The following is a 17,619-nucleotide window of genomic DNA, read 5'->3' on the forward strand; positions in this document are numbered from 1 at the left end:
CTTCCAGCTCACACCCTCCCATCTAGGGTTAGCCATGTGACTGAGTTTTGACTAATGGGATATAAAAGGAAGTACTGGCCAGGTGTGATGACTCATGCCTGTAATCTCAGCACTTTGGAAGCCCAAGATGGTGGATCACCTGAGGTCAGGAGTTCAAAACCAGCCTGGCCAAGAAGGCGAAACCCTGTCTCTACTAAGTAAATACAAAAAGTCACTGGGCATAGTGGCACACACCTGTGATCCCAGCTACTAAGGAGGCTGAGGCAAGAAAATCACTTGAACAGGGCAGGTAGAGGTTGCAGTGAGCTAAGATTACGCCACTGCACTCCAGCCTGGGTGACAAAGCGAAAACTTATCTCAAAAAAAAACAGAAGTACTATGTGTGGTTGCTTCTGGGAACCTTCCTTTCTGGCAGCTGTAAAGGAAAGTTTGAGGTTACGGGTGGTGTTCTGTTACAATAAATAATATTTTGTCATGTTTGTTTTTTCATTGATAAGGAAACATTGTTTTGAATTTAATGCCTCAAATGTGGTGCACAGTAATTTGAAGGAAAAAACTGCCAAGTTTGAAATGAACATTCATATTAGATAATTTACATTAAAATGATACCTCTTTTGTAAATTTGTAAGAAGAATACAAAATAAGTGAAAATCTGATTTTCTTATTTGAAGTTTATTTGGGGGAGGGGTCAGAATTTCATTTGCTTCTGTATTATTTCACTTTTCAAAAGAATCCGCCGGGAAAGATTATATAATTGCATGGTCTTCAAATGAGAAATTTAGTCGAAAGAAAATGTTGGAAGTCCATTTAGAAATGATTTAATATTGAAGTTCCAATAGTGTTGGTTATAAATTCAACCTTCACATTTCTCAAAATTGTAGAAAGAAGTGGTAGAGCAGAGCTGGGAGTTTATTGGAGCTTGTAAATTTCTCAGGCCGTTTTATTTCCTGGAGAACCAAATTTAGCACAGTGCACATCGCACCTGAGGGCGGATTCTCCCAGGCCGGCCCAAGCCAGGACAGGAAACCAGGGGCTTGTTACCCAGCTAATCACAGCAGAGTGAACTCGATCCTGTGCTTCGGCCGGGCTCACCTGCCTGCGTCCAGCCCCGCGCCCTGGGTCTGAGTCTGAGTCTGGATCTGGTCCCGCGCAACGAGTCCGCAGAGGCGACCATGGACGCCGCCGGCCGCACCCGGGGCCACGGGGCCACGGCGAGGGGACTGCTGCTCCGAGGGAAGACCTGAGGGGCGCGACCGCCCTGCCTTGGAGGGGCCGGTCCCGCATCCCGAAGCGAGAGTGGCTTGGAGAGGAGGACCCGGCAGTTGCCGGACACGAGCTCCGTGAGTCCCGGGACGAGGTCTCAGAAAATCAGGCTGCTGGGCGGGCTGGTTCGAAGGGACTTGGGAAGGTACCCAGTGCAGCGCCTCCGGTCGCCGCGGGAGCGACTCCTCCCTGGGACCCCCAGTCCCAGCCTCCACCGCTGCATTCCTGGTTGGCTGGTTTTCAGCTTTGGAATCCACCCCTACCATGTACTGTGGGTTGAAGGACAGTGTTATTCTTCCGAATTAAGGAGGAGGCTTTTAAAAATAACGATTAAGTCCTTTTGCAGATAAGAGTTTCCGTGCTCTTATCTCCTATATCGTGACTATGCGCCGATTTATTGTCTGACTTTAAATAAGTCACTTAACTTTTCTGCACTTAAGTTCTTAAAGCATGGAGTGGATCATCTATGCCTTGGGAATAATGTATAGAATAAATTGAGGCAGCTGTTAAACAGTTTAAAAGTTGAAAGTGATTCAAGCCTCTTTCTCTCCCCACTCCCTCCCCCCCCCACCACCCCCCACCCTTCCCCAGCAGGGTCTTGCTGTGTTGCACAGGCTGGAATGCAGTAGTGCGATCACAGATCTCCTCATGCTCAGGTGATTCTGCCACCTCAACCTTCCCAGAACTCAAGTCTCTAGACGGGGCACACCATCCAAGTCTGATAGCTGGATGGCCTTATTTCCTAAACCAGGCTTGGAAGCTGTACACCAATTCCTCAATATGATGTTCATTCAATCGTTCTAGGAATATTTTCAAGGGCTTAACTATTTGCTAGGCATGTTCTAGATGTAGGGATGGAGAGAAAAAGACAACCCCTGTTCTGGTGGAACATTCTGTTGTGGTGGAGGGGTGATAGACAATAAAATAAGTACAGAAATAAATGAATAAGGTAATTTAAGGTAATAGTAAGTGCTGTGAAGGCCATGAGACAGGGTGATGTGGTTGGACTCAGGCTGCCTGGGACAGTTCTATCACTTACAAAGCATGAGCAAGTGGTGTAAATTTTGAAGATCGCAGTTTCCTCATCTGTAAGATGAAGGGACTCATGCCTGCATCGTCAGGTTATTTGTTTTATATAAAACCTAGGGCATTCTAATATTTGGAGGTCAAGCAAAGGAAAAAGAGCCAATAAAAAAGGACTATAAAGTAACGAGTGGTTTACCAGACCACTAGAGAAGAACATGTGACAAGCAGTGTTCCTTTGCGTCCCAATTGCCAAAAGCTCAATGCACGTGACAGAGGCATGATGACTGGGTTTTGGCAAGACGGAGTGACCTCAACGAGAGCAGTTTCAGTGGAGGGATGAGAAAGATGTCTGATTAGCGTAGGTTGAGACAAGACTGTGAGATGACGAAATGGAGACAACAATTATAGAGTACTTAAGTTTGGGGTAATGGAAAGTTGAAAAATGCAGCAGCAGTTGGAAAGGAAGCCGGGGTCAAGGGAGGGTTTTTTACACTTACGGGATTATGGCAACTCCATATTTTTTGAGGGGAGTGATCCACTGGAGAGAGATTAAGTGATCTAGAGGAAAGAAGAGATAATTTCCAGGAGATTGACATATGAAACACTTGAAAAGATAAGAGGGGCAGGGATCCAGAGCCCAAGTGTAGAGTTGGCCTTTCCTAGGCACAGGGATGCTTCATCCTGTCTGTATAAATGAAGGTAAGTTGGTAGACTCGCCTAGGTGGGAAGATGTGGGAATTTGTGTCCTATTACTTCTGTTTTCACTATGAGGCAGTAGTATTAACTGAGAGTTAGGTGATGGTAGTGGGAGGAAGTAAATCAGGTAGATTAGTAAATTCAGATATTTGGGGAGAAAGGAAAGGATGTGACATGCTGAGGAAGGGAAGACTAGGGAAATGTAGAGGCTAGCTAGCAGTACTGAGATTAGTCGGGAAGAATTTAGGAGACCTGTTAGCATGTGTATCAGTCAGGACAAAGTAAGCTTTTCCTGCAGCAATAAATGACTCCTACGTTTCAGTGACTGAACATAAAAACAATCTATTTCTGCCCGGATGTGGTGTTTCACACCTGTAATCCCAGCACTCTGGGAGGCCCAGGTGGGAGGATCACTTGAGGCCAGTGATCCTTTTAAATCTCTACATTAAAAAATAAATATATATATATTTCTTGCTTGTGTAGCATGTCCAAAATAGGCTGGAGAGGGTCTCTCATATTCTTAGTCTCTCAGGAACCCAGGTGTCAAGGGTCACAAAGGGACTGAGATTTTACCCTCCTTGTAATATCACAAGTTAGCTTACTAGGTGATAGAGATGCTGGCAGAAGACACTTTTGGATTAGAGATGATGGATTTCATTACTCACAGCAGTAGCAGTAGCCAGTGTTAGCATTTGTGTTAGTTCTCCAAGCCCCAATTTCTACAGGGAGATGTAAAGAATGCCCAATGACACTTGCACACACAGTGGGTTGTGTTACAGAACAATCCTGCACTTACGGAACCCAAAACTTTTGTAATAGTCAGTAAGCATGCTTATCATTGCTTTCTTCAAAGGCTGCAAGCAGACCTGCCCTTTGCTCCAGAGGAAGATATTATCTCTATTTTCAAAGGCTTTTCACTATACAAACATCCTTGAAAAGATAGTAAAGAACAAAGCCAGTCAATGCTTTTGCTTAGAAGATGTGAAGAAATGTGACAGACCCAGGGAGAACTGTCTCCCAATAAATACCAAGTTGATGAAGTTACCACTATCTTGTGACCTCCTTCATTTATACACGTGACTTCCAGGGTTAAGGCAAGAAAAAGAGACCTGGAGGGTGACACAGGCTTTTCACTGAGCCTCAAAGTGACATGCCATCACTTCTGCTTTTAGTCCATTGGATAGATCTCATCTAGCTGTATCCAGGCTGGGATATGGGCTTACCCATGTGACCAGGTAGAAGAGAAGAAGCAGATATTGATGAACACTAGCAATGTCTACCACAGCATTGCTGTGTGTTTTTCTCCAGTACCATTTAGCTGTTCAGATACAGAAATAAAGCAAGTAGCAGTTGGATTTGGTCTCAGAATTAGGATCTTGACCAACTAGTCTAATGGAGGAAAAGATTGGTGAGGGAGGTAAGTGTTTGCATAGAAGTGATTTCATAGATGGACCATGTGGTATGGTCTGAATGTGTGAACTAAATCTCTGTTCTTTTTAAATTACTCAGAGTCAGGTATTTTGTTATAGCAGCAAAAACAGTCTGGCACCATGGACTGTAAACATGGTAAGGAGAGAAATAAGGATATAGGGATGAAGAATATGAAAAAGGGGTTAGAACTGTGGATTGGAGAACTTAATAAGGTTGCAGAATTTCTGGACTTGGAGAACTGGAGCAGCTGAGCTGAATGGATGAGAAGTTGTGGTCAAAGAATAGGATTCTGGAAGTCAAGATTTCAGAAGTAGTGCCATTTGAGTGATAGTTAGTTCAGGAATGTGCCTCTGAAATTGGATGGCTGAGGTCAGATCTGGGGAAGATGATTAGAGGTGACAGAGTCAGGAAACTAAGAGGCAAAGGTGTTGGATTAATCATCTATGAGGAGGTTGAAGTCACCTAGAATAGTGACAAGAGAGGGGGTAGGAAGGAAGAAAACGATCCAAGTAATAGAAAGAATGAACATGTGAATCTATATGAGTCTGCTCAGGCTGCCATGACAAAGTACAGCAGACTGGATGGCTCAAACCACAGACACTTATTTTCTCACAGTTGTGGGGGCTGTAAGTCCGAGATCAAGATGTTGGGAAACTTGATTTCTTCTTAGGCCTCTCTCCTTGGCTTGTAGATGGCCATCTTCTCCCTACTTTCACACGGTCTTCCTTCTGTGTGTGTGCGTGTGCATGTGCGTGTGTGTGTGTGTGTGTGTGTGTGTGTGTGTGTGTGTCCTAATCTCTCTTCTTATAGGGACGCCAATCATATCAGATTGGAGCCCCCTTGCATCACCTCATTTAACCTTAATTACCTCTTTAAAGGCTTTATCTCCAAATATAGGCAACATTCTGAGGTACTCATGAAGAAGGAAAAGTGAGACACAAACCTTTTGAACACCCAACTGGGGAAGGAAGTGGCTTTTTATTCGGCTGGGAGCTGTGGGGGGACTACAGCCTCATTTACCGAGCTCCCTGAAAAGCAGCTTCTTTCTCCTTTTATAGGCTTACAATGCTAAAGGAGAAACTGAGGTGAAACTATATCATTGTCCATTGGCTGGACATCTGACCTTACAATCTTTTGGCTTCATTGATTTGCTCGTTCATATGCAGCGTGAGCAGGAGCAAGCAGGGGAGGGGTCTTCCCTCTCACTTGGGGTTAGGACTTCAACATAAGAATTTTGGAGAAACACAATTCAGCCCATGACAATATTTCCCAAGAAGATACTCCTTGGTCTTTGATTGGACTTGGCAGTATTCTGAAGGGTCTTTGCTTCAGCAAAAATTTGGGGAACATTGAATGTCATGATAGTATCATTTAAAAAACAAACAAACCCTTGGGAAACTACTCAGCAGCAACCCATCTACAAAAACCTCTTTTTTGGAGATGGTCTGTGGTTGACTCCTACTTATCCTCAATTGTGGTCATATCCCCTGATGCTGGGCGGTCCTCTGAGAGCCCTCTACTCCCCTACATAACAAAAAACTCAAATCCTGTAATTTCTCTATGATAGTTAATAAAGCCTACCATCTGAATGTGTATATGTGTGTGAAATGTGATGTTTATAGTAGATGTGAATCTACTTTTATGTCTTTTTATATAAATGACAATAAAACGGTCTCATCCCATTTACCTTTGTGTCTGTATGTATGACGGGCTGCATTTTGAAATTTTGTTCATGCAGGCCTGATGTCTGTATGGAGCTCAGAAGACAACAGTTTTATCTCTGTAAGCTGTATGGTGCATTTGGACCCCTCCCCGTCTAATCTTGTACAAGGCTTTTTACAAACAATGCCCCCTGGGAAGTCTATGGCCACCTGCTTACCTTCTAAGCCAGATACCACAATGCTGACTTCAGGGTGGTCCTCATGAATAATGTTTTATTTGGGGCCAGGAACATTTTTAAGGGTGTGGAAACCCTTGCAGCATGAGGAGAATGTGGAATCTCAATACTGCAGTTTTATAAGATACTGAAGCAAAGTTCCCATGTCCTAAATGAAATAGCAAAATGCGAAAGACTCAAGGCTGTTGTTGCCCTATGAAATATGCTTTCTCTTTGGCCTCCTTCAATTCCCTCAGTCCTGCTTGCTTGCTTTCTTTCAGTACTGCCAAATGAAAGAAGCTTTCAGAATGCTGCTAAAAGCAATAATTTGGATCTTATGGAGAAGCTGTTTGAAAAGAAGGTTAACATTAATGCTGTGAACAATGCGGGTAGAAGTCATAAATATGGCAAGTGACTACTCCGGTGATGGCTTGGGTTACATGGGACACCTGAAATAATAATAAAAATAAAAATCATGGTGCTGGCTGAGATAAGGGAGATCTTCCGGGGTGTTTAAGCTAAAAAGTGGAGTCAAACAGTGGAAGAGGCTCTGGGTGTTTTGATTCCTCTTACAAGAGGGGGAGTGCACAGAATCTTCATGCATATCTCTGCAAAGTCTGTGGGTGGGCAGTAAAGCCAGCTGTCAGGGTTACGGGCCTGGACTCAGTCCTGGATTGTCTCCTGTGGATCGGTTTGGCCTCACACATTCTGGAAAGGCAGAACATTTTTTGCTATATAATCTGGGTTGTTTTCTTGCCAATGATGTCCTTTGTGGTTCTGTTTCTCCAAATTTAAAATCTAAAGGCGTGTGTGGATTTTCATTGTACTGGTTTTGAAATGTAGTGCATCTACCTCTTGGACCATGAGACCTTATCTAAAACGTGGCTCTTACTTGTTCTTTAAGTGCCTGGGTTTTAGCGGAGGGAAAGTCCACTGCCATAAATTTGGATTCTCTGCTACTTGCTTTTGTGAGGATTTCCTGATAGTCCTTTGAGGCCAGGTTTATCAAAGTGAAGGTTGAAGGCTGTGTCAATTGCTTAGGACAATTTGTGGAGTGGTTCGAGGTGGGTGTGGCAGAGGTGGATTTAATGGTAAATGAAGCATAAGCTTCAAGGCCCTTGCTTGCACAGTCCCCTTGTAAGGCAGTGAGAGGACTCTAGTAATATGTTCCTATGACTATGTAACTTTGTAAAATCTGAAAAAGGTAGGGCATTTTAACTGCAATTAGTTAAGCTTTCTGACTCTGGCTTTAAAGAGGACTCCTAAATAGTCTAAACTCAGGTTCCACAAAACTTTTCTCTGTCCCAGGCAGTGAGGCCCCAGAAACTGAAGCTGCAGAATCTGAAATCATGTAGCATGTGCAGTGGAAGAATGTTGTGCATGTGCGGGGCGGTTTGTGCTTATGTGTGGGGATGAGTGTGGGGACTGCTATTTCTGTGTGTATAATGCGTGTGTGTGATGTGTTATGGATGTATATAGTGTTCATGTTCCATAGATATCCTAGAATAGGAAAACAGCAAAATTTTGTAGCATAACAATTTTAGATACAAAAAGAAAAACAAATCAAGAAAGCAAGGAAGGGCAAAAAGAAAAAATGCAAAGGAGGGAAAACAAAAGAAGTAAGTAAGTCTCTTTGAAGGGAATATTTGCATAGTTTCAAAAATTTTTATGGATAGATATCTTTGAAGATTATTGTGACCATGGAAGGTTAATTGTGGGAGTAAGTGAAGCAAAAATCACTTTTCCATGTAGCAGGAAATAGATTCTCCAGTATATTATTTAAACCATTTAACATTTTTCCATATACAACTTTCTGTTATTTTAAACATTTTTAAAAGTTGATTAAAGTACTTGGAGAGATAGTACAATCTAATACACTTTAACTTACAGTGTGGCAAATTATTATGAGCTAATGAATTGTATTATACTTTCTAATGATATCTGTTTACTGTTTACAGAAAATTGTTGACATGGTTACTTGTAGAGTTCCTTAAAATCCGTGATGATGGAGATTTTTTAAATATAAATAATTTTACTGAATTATTTTGGGTGAAATTCTGGCTTACATCCTTATTCACAAATAAAGTTAATAGCGGAGCTTATAAGCCCAAAGTTGACATAATGGAGCCGTGTAACTCATGGGTTGTTTTGTTGTTGTTGTTGTTGTTTTTTGAGACAGAGTCTTGCTCTGTTGCCCAGGCTGGAGTGCTATTGTGAAATCTTGGCTCCCTGCAACGTCCACCTCCCAGGTTCAAGCAATTCTCCTGCCTCAGCCTCCCTAGTAACTGGGATTACAGATGTGTGCCACCATGCGTGGCTAATTTTCGTATTTATACTAGTTACGGGGTTTCACCATGTTGGCCAGGCTGGTCTCGAACTCCTGACCTCAGGTGATCTGCCCACCTCAGGTGATCGGCCTCCCAAAGTGCTGGGATTACAGGCGTGAGCCACCATGCCCAGCCATAACTCATGTTTTGTCAAACTTATTTTATCACTGAGTTAGCTATTGTAAAAGTTTTCAGAATCAAAATGGGGTCACCAATATTAAGAAAACCTTGACAAACAGAGCTGAGGAAGGCCATGAAGACAGAGTTCTCATGCTTGTATACTTGATAACAAAAACTATCACAAAAGACTGCAAACCCACAACCTTGCACAAAGGTCATCACAGCCTTGCACAAAAAATACTTCTGCAAGGACATCTGCCCAGCAACTGCCTTTCTAATCTCAGACTGGCGTCAGCTGGTTGTTGAACTTTGTAGCAAAGGATAATTATTTCAAAAACAATTATGTAATCCTCCTTATTTTTTCCTTTAAAAAGCTTTGTCTTCTTTTACTCTTCTAAATACACACATAGCTTGCTATTATATGCATATTTCTGTTGCAATGCTTTATTCCCAAATAAATATCTTTTCTTTTGAAAGCCTCTCTTATTATTTAGGTTGACAGTACCAAAAAAATCAAATATTTAATCAGTTCTCATTTTTTAAAATTACTTACGTGTAACAAAGAATAGTAAAACCATGACCAGACATCTTCTTTGGGAGCAAAAACAGTGCCTAAAATATGAGAAATGTGACACATATCACTTCCAAGCAAAACTTCCATTTTCTGAAATGGATTAGACTGTCTGTGGGCATCCCAGGAGCACCATGTTGACTTTTCTTTGGAGCAAAATATAGTCATAGCTTTCTTTCTCTGCCTTTCCCTGTCTTACTTTCCTTCCTCCTTTCCTTGCTCCTTTTATTCCTTCCTCCCTTCCTTCTTCCTTTTAGAAGGAATTTATTTGCTTCAGTAAAATTTACAGTCCAGACACTTACAGAAGAACGAACATGAATGGATTGAACCTCTAGGTAAATTTTTGCTATGCATTATTAATATATTCTAAGCAGAAACTTTTACCATTATTAATGACTGCATAAGGAGGGAATCCAACTTTTACTTTCTAGGCAAAACCCCTTATATTGCTACAACATAATGTTACAATATAATACAATATAAGCTGAAACAAGAATTTTAGCTTGAGGTGTGTTCTTCAGTGGATTGGCAAATTCTCTGATATTATCTCATAATGAAGGCAGAATTCTGCTGGACACACTTCTCATAACTTTCAAAGGTAAAGAGTGGACCCAAACTATCAAAATAGAAACACTTGATAGAAAAATATGGCCATTCAAGAAACAGGAAACCTAAAAAGGCTAAATAATGATCAGATGACTAAAAACATAAATTATGCTTCTGCAGATGAACCGCACAGCCCTGCATTTTGCAGTGGGGAGAAATCATTTATCTGCAGTGGATTTCTTGCTTAAACACAAGGCCAGGGTGGATGTTGCTGATAAGGTAAGCTCATCTTTATTGAGTAGGACAAGTTGGAGCATAACCAATGGACAGGGAGAATCTGATCACTCCAGACATCTTTTCTTCACATACACACAAAATATTTTAATTGGGAGTGCTCATTTTAGAAAGGTCTCTTTAGAGAATATATACATATCTGCTCTTTGAATTTGGGAACTAAATTGTTTACCCATTACTTATGGGACTTGGGGTTTTGTTTATTTTCTCATTTTGACCCTATGGCCAATAGTATGCATCTGTAAAAAGAAGATCATTGTCCAGAGTATAATCTGGGATGTGGAAGAAGCTAATTGGCCTCAGAGACATTAAATATTGACTTTGCCCTATGAACTCTCTGATAATAAATAAGGCTTGTTAAACAGGTACTAGGTGCCAGGCCCAAGTTAGAAAACTTTGATAATAATCCTCCTCCTCTAAGAAAAGTATTATTACAGTAACTCATTTACAGATGAGGATCTGAGACAGAGAGATTAAATATATCCTGCCCAAAAAATTATGTCTAAGAAGGGTAGAGGCAGGATTTGGACCTAGCCTGTCTGATTCCAGAGACCATGCTGTTAGCGTAACTATTTATCTGCTTAGATTTCAAAACCCACACCAAGGATTTTTCACCTACTTTTCCCACCTTCATTTAATACTGTACCATGGCACAAGGAAACCAACAGAAGAGACCCGACATCCTGTTCATCATCTCACGTTGCAGAACAAGATGATAGCATTGCTCTAAAGTTCTTGGCTCTTAATACAATGGACCATGATTCTTAAACTGTTCGGAAGATTCCCACAGAGGTATTCTCTTTTCTTTCTGGACTGTGACTTCTTGGAGGATAATGTTCAGCATTGCTTTACCTTCCTATCTCACAAGGTCTGGGTTTAGTATGTACCTTGTACATTTCTGGAAGACAAGTGGTTAAGGTCATAATAACCAATTGGTCACCTTGTTGGTCTTGTTGGCAATCATTCACAACACCTAGACTCGACAGTGATGAGAGTTTCTCTTTGTGTCACCATTGGGGCACACCCCTTTCTAGTTTATTGCACTAGTATTGGTGGGCAAGTAGTTTGTTACATTGGCAAACCAGAATTAAAAATTGGCACTGAAAGAACTCTGACTGTGAGTGTAACTAGTTGTATTAATGGCTGTAGTAATTAAGGAACATATATTTTAGGATTTGCAATATTAGCCTACAAAAGACACATTGGTTAAGAGACAAGATTATCCAAGTGTATTCTTATTTCTACATTGAAAACTTGATACAGTATCCTTTTATTTTACTTTCACTTTTAGATTAATACACTTTATAATTAACTTTCCTTTTTGGTACGCAATTCTATGAGTTTTTAACACTTTGTGTGTGGCCAGGTGCTATGGCTCATGCCTGTAATCCCAGCACTGTGGGAGGCTGACGCAAGTGGATCATTTGAGGTCAGGAGTTCAAGACCAGCCTGGCCAACATGGTGAAACCCCGTCTCTACTAAAAATACAAAAATTAGCCAAATGTGGTGGTGGGCGCCTATAATCCCATTTACTCAGGAGGCTGAGGTGGGAGAATTGCTTGAACCTGGGAGATGGAGGCTGCAGTGAGCCAAGATTGTACCACTGCACTTCAGCCTGGGAGACATAGAGAGACTCTGTCTCAGAAAAACAAACAAACAAAAATATTTGTACAAATTTGTATGACTATAAATAATCAAAATACACAACAATTGCATCACCCAAAAAATTCCCTCATGACACTTCTTTGTAACCAACATCTCCCACACTAGCAACCACTGGTCTGTTTTCTGTCTCTGTCGTTTTGCCTTCCTGAGCATGCCACATAAATGACCTTTCGAGACTGGCTTCTGTTACTCAGCGAAATGCCTCTGAAGCTCATCCATATTTTTGTATGTATCAATAACTTCTCCCTTTTTATTGTTGCAATTATTCCAGTTTATGGATGTACCATCATTTATTGATCCATTCATCAATTGAAGAACATTAAGGTGTTTTTTTTTCTTCCAGATTGTGATTATTACAAATACAGCTGCTATAGACATTCATGTATAAGTATTTGTGTAAGCATAAGTTTTCATTTCTCTAGTGTAAACACCTAGGAGTGAGGTTACTGGGTCATATACTAAGTGTATGTGTAACTTTTACAAGGAGCTGCCAGACTGTTTTTGAGAGCAACTATGTATAGAGAGCCAGAGTAGCCCAACCCCTCTGGGGGGATCAGCAGCAAGGCTGCTGTGAACTTTGGGTAAACTCCAGAAAAGTAAAACCATAGTAGGAAAATGTGTATGTCTCAGAGAAAAACAGAGAGGCCTAGAAAAAGATAACCAGCTCTCACTAACCTTGCTGCAAAATAGTTGTTAGCTAAAGTATGTTAACTGAAGTGTAAGAATTATAATCACAGGCTTTTCAGAGCCCCCAGCCCAGCTTCCTATGTGTCTGTCTGTGTGTCTTTCCCCCCGCTGTTCCCTCTTAGGTCTTTAAACAACGCAGCACACGCCAGACTATGCCATTTTCATTTCCACCAGCAATGGCGTTCCACTTGTCCACATTCTCATCAGCACCTGGTATTGTCATTTTCTCCCCCTTCATTTCAACCATGCAAATAGGTGTGTTGGCATCTCATTGTGGTTTTAATTTTCATTTCTCTAATAGCTAATGACATTGAACATCTTTTCATGTGTTATTTATCATTTGCAGATCTTCTTTGGTGATGTGTTTGTTCAAAAATCTACTGAGCGTTTTAAAAAATTGGATTTTTTGTTTTCTTACTGTTGAGTCCTTTATGTATTCTGGATTCAAGTCCTTTGTTAGATGCAAATACTTTTTGGTGTGCAAATATTTCTCACAGTCTGTACCCTATCTTTTCAGTGTTTTTCAAAGAGCAAAAGTTTTTAATTTGGATGAAGTACAGTTTACCTATTTGAAAAAAAGTGAATCCTGCTTTGGTGTTATATCTAAAAATGATTGCCTAACTCAAGGTCATGAGATTTCTCATATTTTTCTTCTAAAGTTTTTAAACCCTTGTGTTTTATATTAACATCTATGGTCCACTTTGAGTTAATTGTAGTACAGATAAGGTAGAAATAAAGTAGGGCTGAGATTCTCTGTTCTTTTTCTTTTTTTGCCTCTGGATGACCTGATCAATTGTTTCAACACCATTTGACACCAATGTCACTTCAGTTTTCTTTTTCTTTTCTTTTTCATTTTTATTTTTCGAGACAGGGTCTCACTCTGTTGCCTAGGCTGGAATGCAGTGGCATGACCACAGCTCACTGCAGACTTGAGCTCCTGGGCTCAGGGGATATTCTCACCTCAGCCTCCCGAGTAGCAGGGAGTATAGGCATGTGCCAACATGCTCAGCTAATTTTTTTATTTTTGTAGAGACAGGGTCTTGTTATGTTGTCCAAGCTGTTATTGAACTCCTGGCTGCAAGCAATTCTCCCACCTTAACCTCTCAAAGCACTGGGATTACAGGTATGAGTCACTGCGCCCAGCCCTTACTTCAGTTTTCAAAACCTGTGTAGTTCTATTCAGATCTGTCCCATGTGTGTACCATCCAGGGACCAGTCTGAAACCTAGGTAGTGTGTATTCCATAGCTCAGTTCTCCAAGCCTTCATCATGCTGTCTAGCGTCTGTCCGTGTGCAGCTCAGGGGTAAGCCCAGGAGCACACACACAACTTTATGCCATCCCTTTCTCAAGCTCCATCCTGTCCATGATCAGCTCCCCTTCATTTCCAGCTCCCGGACTTCTTTTCTGGTCCTCTGGCTGGAAAGCCAAGGCTGTAGTCTCCCAGCTCTGCTGTGTACTTCCTATAAAAAAGTCTGCCTCCAGGACCAAGTAGGGGAGGGTAACGAGAGAAAAAAAGAGACACGGATTCTCCCTGCACCCTGCTTTATGACCACAGTTCCTCTGGTCAGAGAGAAAGATTCTCCTCTGTCAGAGTTTAAGGTGCTTGCCCAGCCACTATTGCTACCCTGCCACTGTCAAAGTGTAGCTTTGAGAGTGGGGCTTGGCTCAGAGGAGGGCGCAGGGCCAGTGGAGAAAAACGAAGCAAAGAATTTCTCCTACTTTGTCTGTTCTATAGGGGCTCCCTTCTCCTCCTTAGAACAAGAGAGCTTCTCTTGGAAACCTTTCTGAGTGTGCCCAGGGCACAGTTCCATGATTTGCACTGCCTTGGGTCCAAGTTGGAAGGTATGGGAGGAAAAAAAATCAGGAAGGTCACTGCGGGATTGTTCTTACTTTGAGCTCTGATTTTTTCCCCCCAATCCACCTGTTACTGTTTACAGAGTCCTCAGCTGTTCCATGCATTCTTTAAAAATTTTTTTTAATTTAAAATTTGTGTGACATAGTAGGTGTACATTCCATGCATTCTTTCCTGAGATTTTGTTTCAGTGGGAGACACAGAGTAGACTGTGTTTACTTCATTTCAGCCAGAACCATAACCCCAAATCTTTAACATATCAAAGTAGAGGGAATCATACAGCAAACACCTATGTATCCAGATTAGATATGTGCCCAGATTAGATTGCGTCTTTTCTTTTAAACAGTATATCTGAAGACTGACATGTTTCTAATATATTAAATATAGGATAGGTTTGTGTCAGAGTACAAGCCAATTATTCCTGAAATGATGGAGAGATGTTTCACCAACTTGTTCTCCCTGAGGTTTCTCTAAACATATATTTGTATTACCTTGTCTCTGAAGCATGATTCAGTTTCTCTTAACTTTGCTTGAAGATTGAAATAATGTCAGGTGAGAAATATAGTAATTCCTGGTGTGTCTCTTTTTCCTGCTTTGAAGGTTTACTAAGTTAAATATGTTTATAACTGATTAAATCATCTACAGTGGCATTACTCCATAACTAGTAAAATGTTTTTCATAATTCAAGCAAGGTCATGTTTGACCCACTCTGGCAGTTTCTTTATCTGAATTATGAGCCTTGAGTTTGACTTCTTCTAACACCATTTGCAATGAGCCAACAGTTGATCCCCTTCACCATCAGTATTTATTCGGTGGCCGTTGTGGGTAAGTCCCAGTGTCAACTACTGATGATTCAACTAGACAGAAGTTCTTGCTGTTTAAAGTGTGGTCTCAGGACTTGAAGCATGCACATCACCTCCAAGCTTGTTAGAAATGCAGGATCTCGAGCTCCACCCCAGGCTTGAATCAGAATCTGTAATTTAAAAAAATTTCCAGGTGATTGTTTTTGGGAAGCACTGATATGAGACAGAGTCATGGCTTTGCAGGGCCTACAGTCTATCTGGGGAGCAAGGACAGAGACTGTACCAGCTGAGTACCATTCAAGGCACTGCATGCTAGGGACCAAAGTGAGTAGCACCCCTGGGTCCTGGGAAGAGGCAGCTTCCTCCTAGATAAATGGAGACTCTTACTCCAGACAGGAGTAAAGGATCCCAGGTGGGAGTGCAAGTGATGCTCAGAGGTTAAAAACATCTCTGAGCAGAGCTTCTTATCTCTGGGAAGCTCCTAATACATAAGTGTTCCCCAGAGGAAATTATTGACCTCACTTATGATGAGACTGGCAATGAGGACAGACTGTCACTGATTGGTGGGGAATGTATACTTTACAGGGCTTCGTGAGCCAACCATGAGTGTAATTTATGACACATAGTCTTAAGTAGTCTCAGACATGCCAGTTTCATAACAGAAGAATTTGTTTTATGAAAGTTCTTCTCGGGGAGTTTACATCTGTGAGCTGTGATTCATTGCCTCTGAGGAACAATGGCTCCACTCTGAATTTGTGGTGTTAGTTGCTTGCAGCTTGAATTCCCAGGTTTGAGATTTTATGATCAGAGCTTGGAATTTGAAAATGTAGGCTGCTTTGAAATTAGGAATGACCTTTTAGGGAAAAAATAGATCTCCTATCAAAGCATGATTTGTCACCTGTTTCAAATATTTCTGGTCTCCTTTATATGTGAAAGCATACTTAGTATTGCTGAATATAGAGCACTGACTTGTAGGGAAGGCCAAATTAAGAGGTGGAATTTTATTTAGGAAACATGTTTTGAAGAACATCAAGTAGTCAGTCATTGTACATCACTGCTCTTTGGGTCAAAGAGACCAGAAATGAAGAGCTTTCTTCATGTTGGAATTGTAAATCTACAAACGGACTAACTCACCGTCTAGTGTGTATAAATATAAACTTGATAGGATAAGCACATTAACAGAAGGTTTCTCAACAGCGGTGCTCTTGACATTTTGGGACAGATAATTCTTTGTCGTTGGGGCTGCCCCGTGTATTGTTAGGACGTTTGGCAGCATCCCTGGCCTATATCCTCTAGGTGCCAATATTAACCTCCCCCCACCCCAGCATGACAGTAAAACATATCTCCATACATTTTTCCAGATGTTTCCTGGGGACAAATCACCCCCAGCTGAGAATCACCAATTTAGAGTTAGGTCTCAATAATTTGGACTTGCTAATTTATTCTCCCAACATGAATTCTACTGAGAATAAGAGAATACATTAATGCAGCTTGGTGGGAGAGCCAAAATAAATGCCAAAAGGCTGATGCATTTTACAAATAGAAGTGTACCGCAGGCCCTCATTCCTTATGTATTTACTCATACTGTGTGCATCTCACAAACTGTTTCCTAGATCACAAACAGAACTGATTCGAAGAGGCAAATAAAATGCAGCGTGAGAGCTTATTTTGGGTAGGCACTTGTACTGAGGAAATGGATTACTTTTTCATGAGGCCAAAGAAAACAGAAAAGCAGACACGTGAGTTTGCAGATAAGGAAGCTGAAGCTGAGAGGTAGAACTAAGTTCATCAAGGTTCCCCTACTTAAAAGTGATAGAAAGTGGCCAGAATTTAAGATCAGTTCTGTTTGGTCCTGAAGATCAGGCTCATAGTGTCTGCCCTACACTGCTTCTGTAACTTAGGGCCCGGGGTGCAATGCATTTTTATGCTTATTTCCCTTGAATCTCACCTCCCTGAAATAGCCAATGTTAACTGCTGGCTATGCTTCCTTCCACACTCACTTTTCTCCCAGCTTTTTTGGTACACACCTGCCCACAGTGTCCCTACAGGTCAGTAAGTCCTGGTCTCTTTCAGTCTAACAACTTTGTGTACACGTGTTTGCACACACAAAAATCTATATAATTTTGCATAAATGAAATCTTTTAAGTAGCATCTATATAAGTGAGATCCTTTTTATAACTTTTTTTTTCACTTTTGTGTACCTCTCTTCCTCTGGTAACTATACTTAACAATCTGAGACATGTGTGTTTATTTCTGTACCTTTCTCCTGCTCACGTAGTCATATCTATATTAATCAATCTACCTACCTACCCACCAGCCCACCTATAGATAGATATAGATACATACATTTACATGTACAGGGTTTTGTTAATCACTCATTTTTAACAAATGGGATTATATCACATTTATTCTCCATATTATTTTCCATATTTAGTAAAGCTAATGGAAATCTTTCCAAGCCA

General features: G+C 41.1%; 1 protein-coding gene across 1 annotated transcript in view; it reads left to right on the top strand.

The window, feature by feature from the left end:
• The first annotated feature begins 791 nt into the window (after nt 1-791).
• ANKDD1B (ankyrin repeat and death domain containing 1B) overlaps nt 792-17,619 on the top strand; it is a 55,835-nt gene continuing 39,007 nt past the window's right edge. Inside the window, 4 exon segments of the mRNA XM_017527670.2 lie at nt 792-1,227; nt 1,230-1,340; nt 6,574-6,677; nt 10,037-10,135. Of these exon segments, the coding sequence (XP_017383159.1) occupies nt 1,173-1,227; nt 1,230-1,340; nt 6,574-6,677; nt 10,037-10,135 (369 nt within the window). The 5' untranslated portion in view covers nt 792-1,172.

Source organism: Cebus imitator, unplaced genomic scaffold (genome assembly GCF_001604975.1).
Source record: "Cebus imitator isolate Cc_AM_T3 unplaced genomic scaffold, Cebus_imitator-1.0 Scaffold50, whole genome shotgun sequence".
Taxonomy (NCBI): domain Eukaryota; kingdom Metazoa; phylum Chordata; class Mammalia; order Primates; family Cebidae; genus Cebus; species Cebus imitator.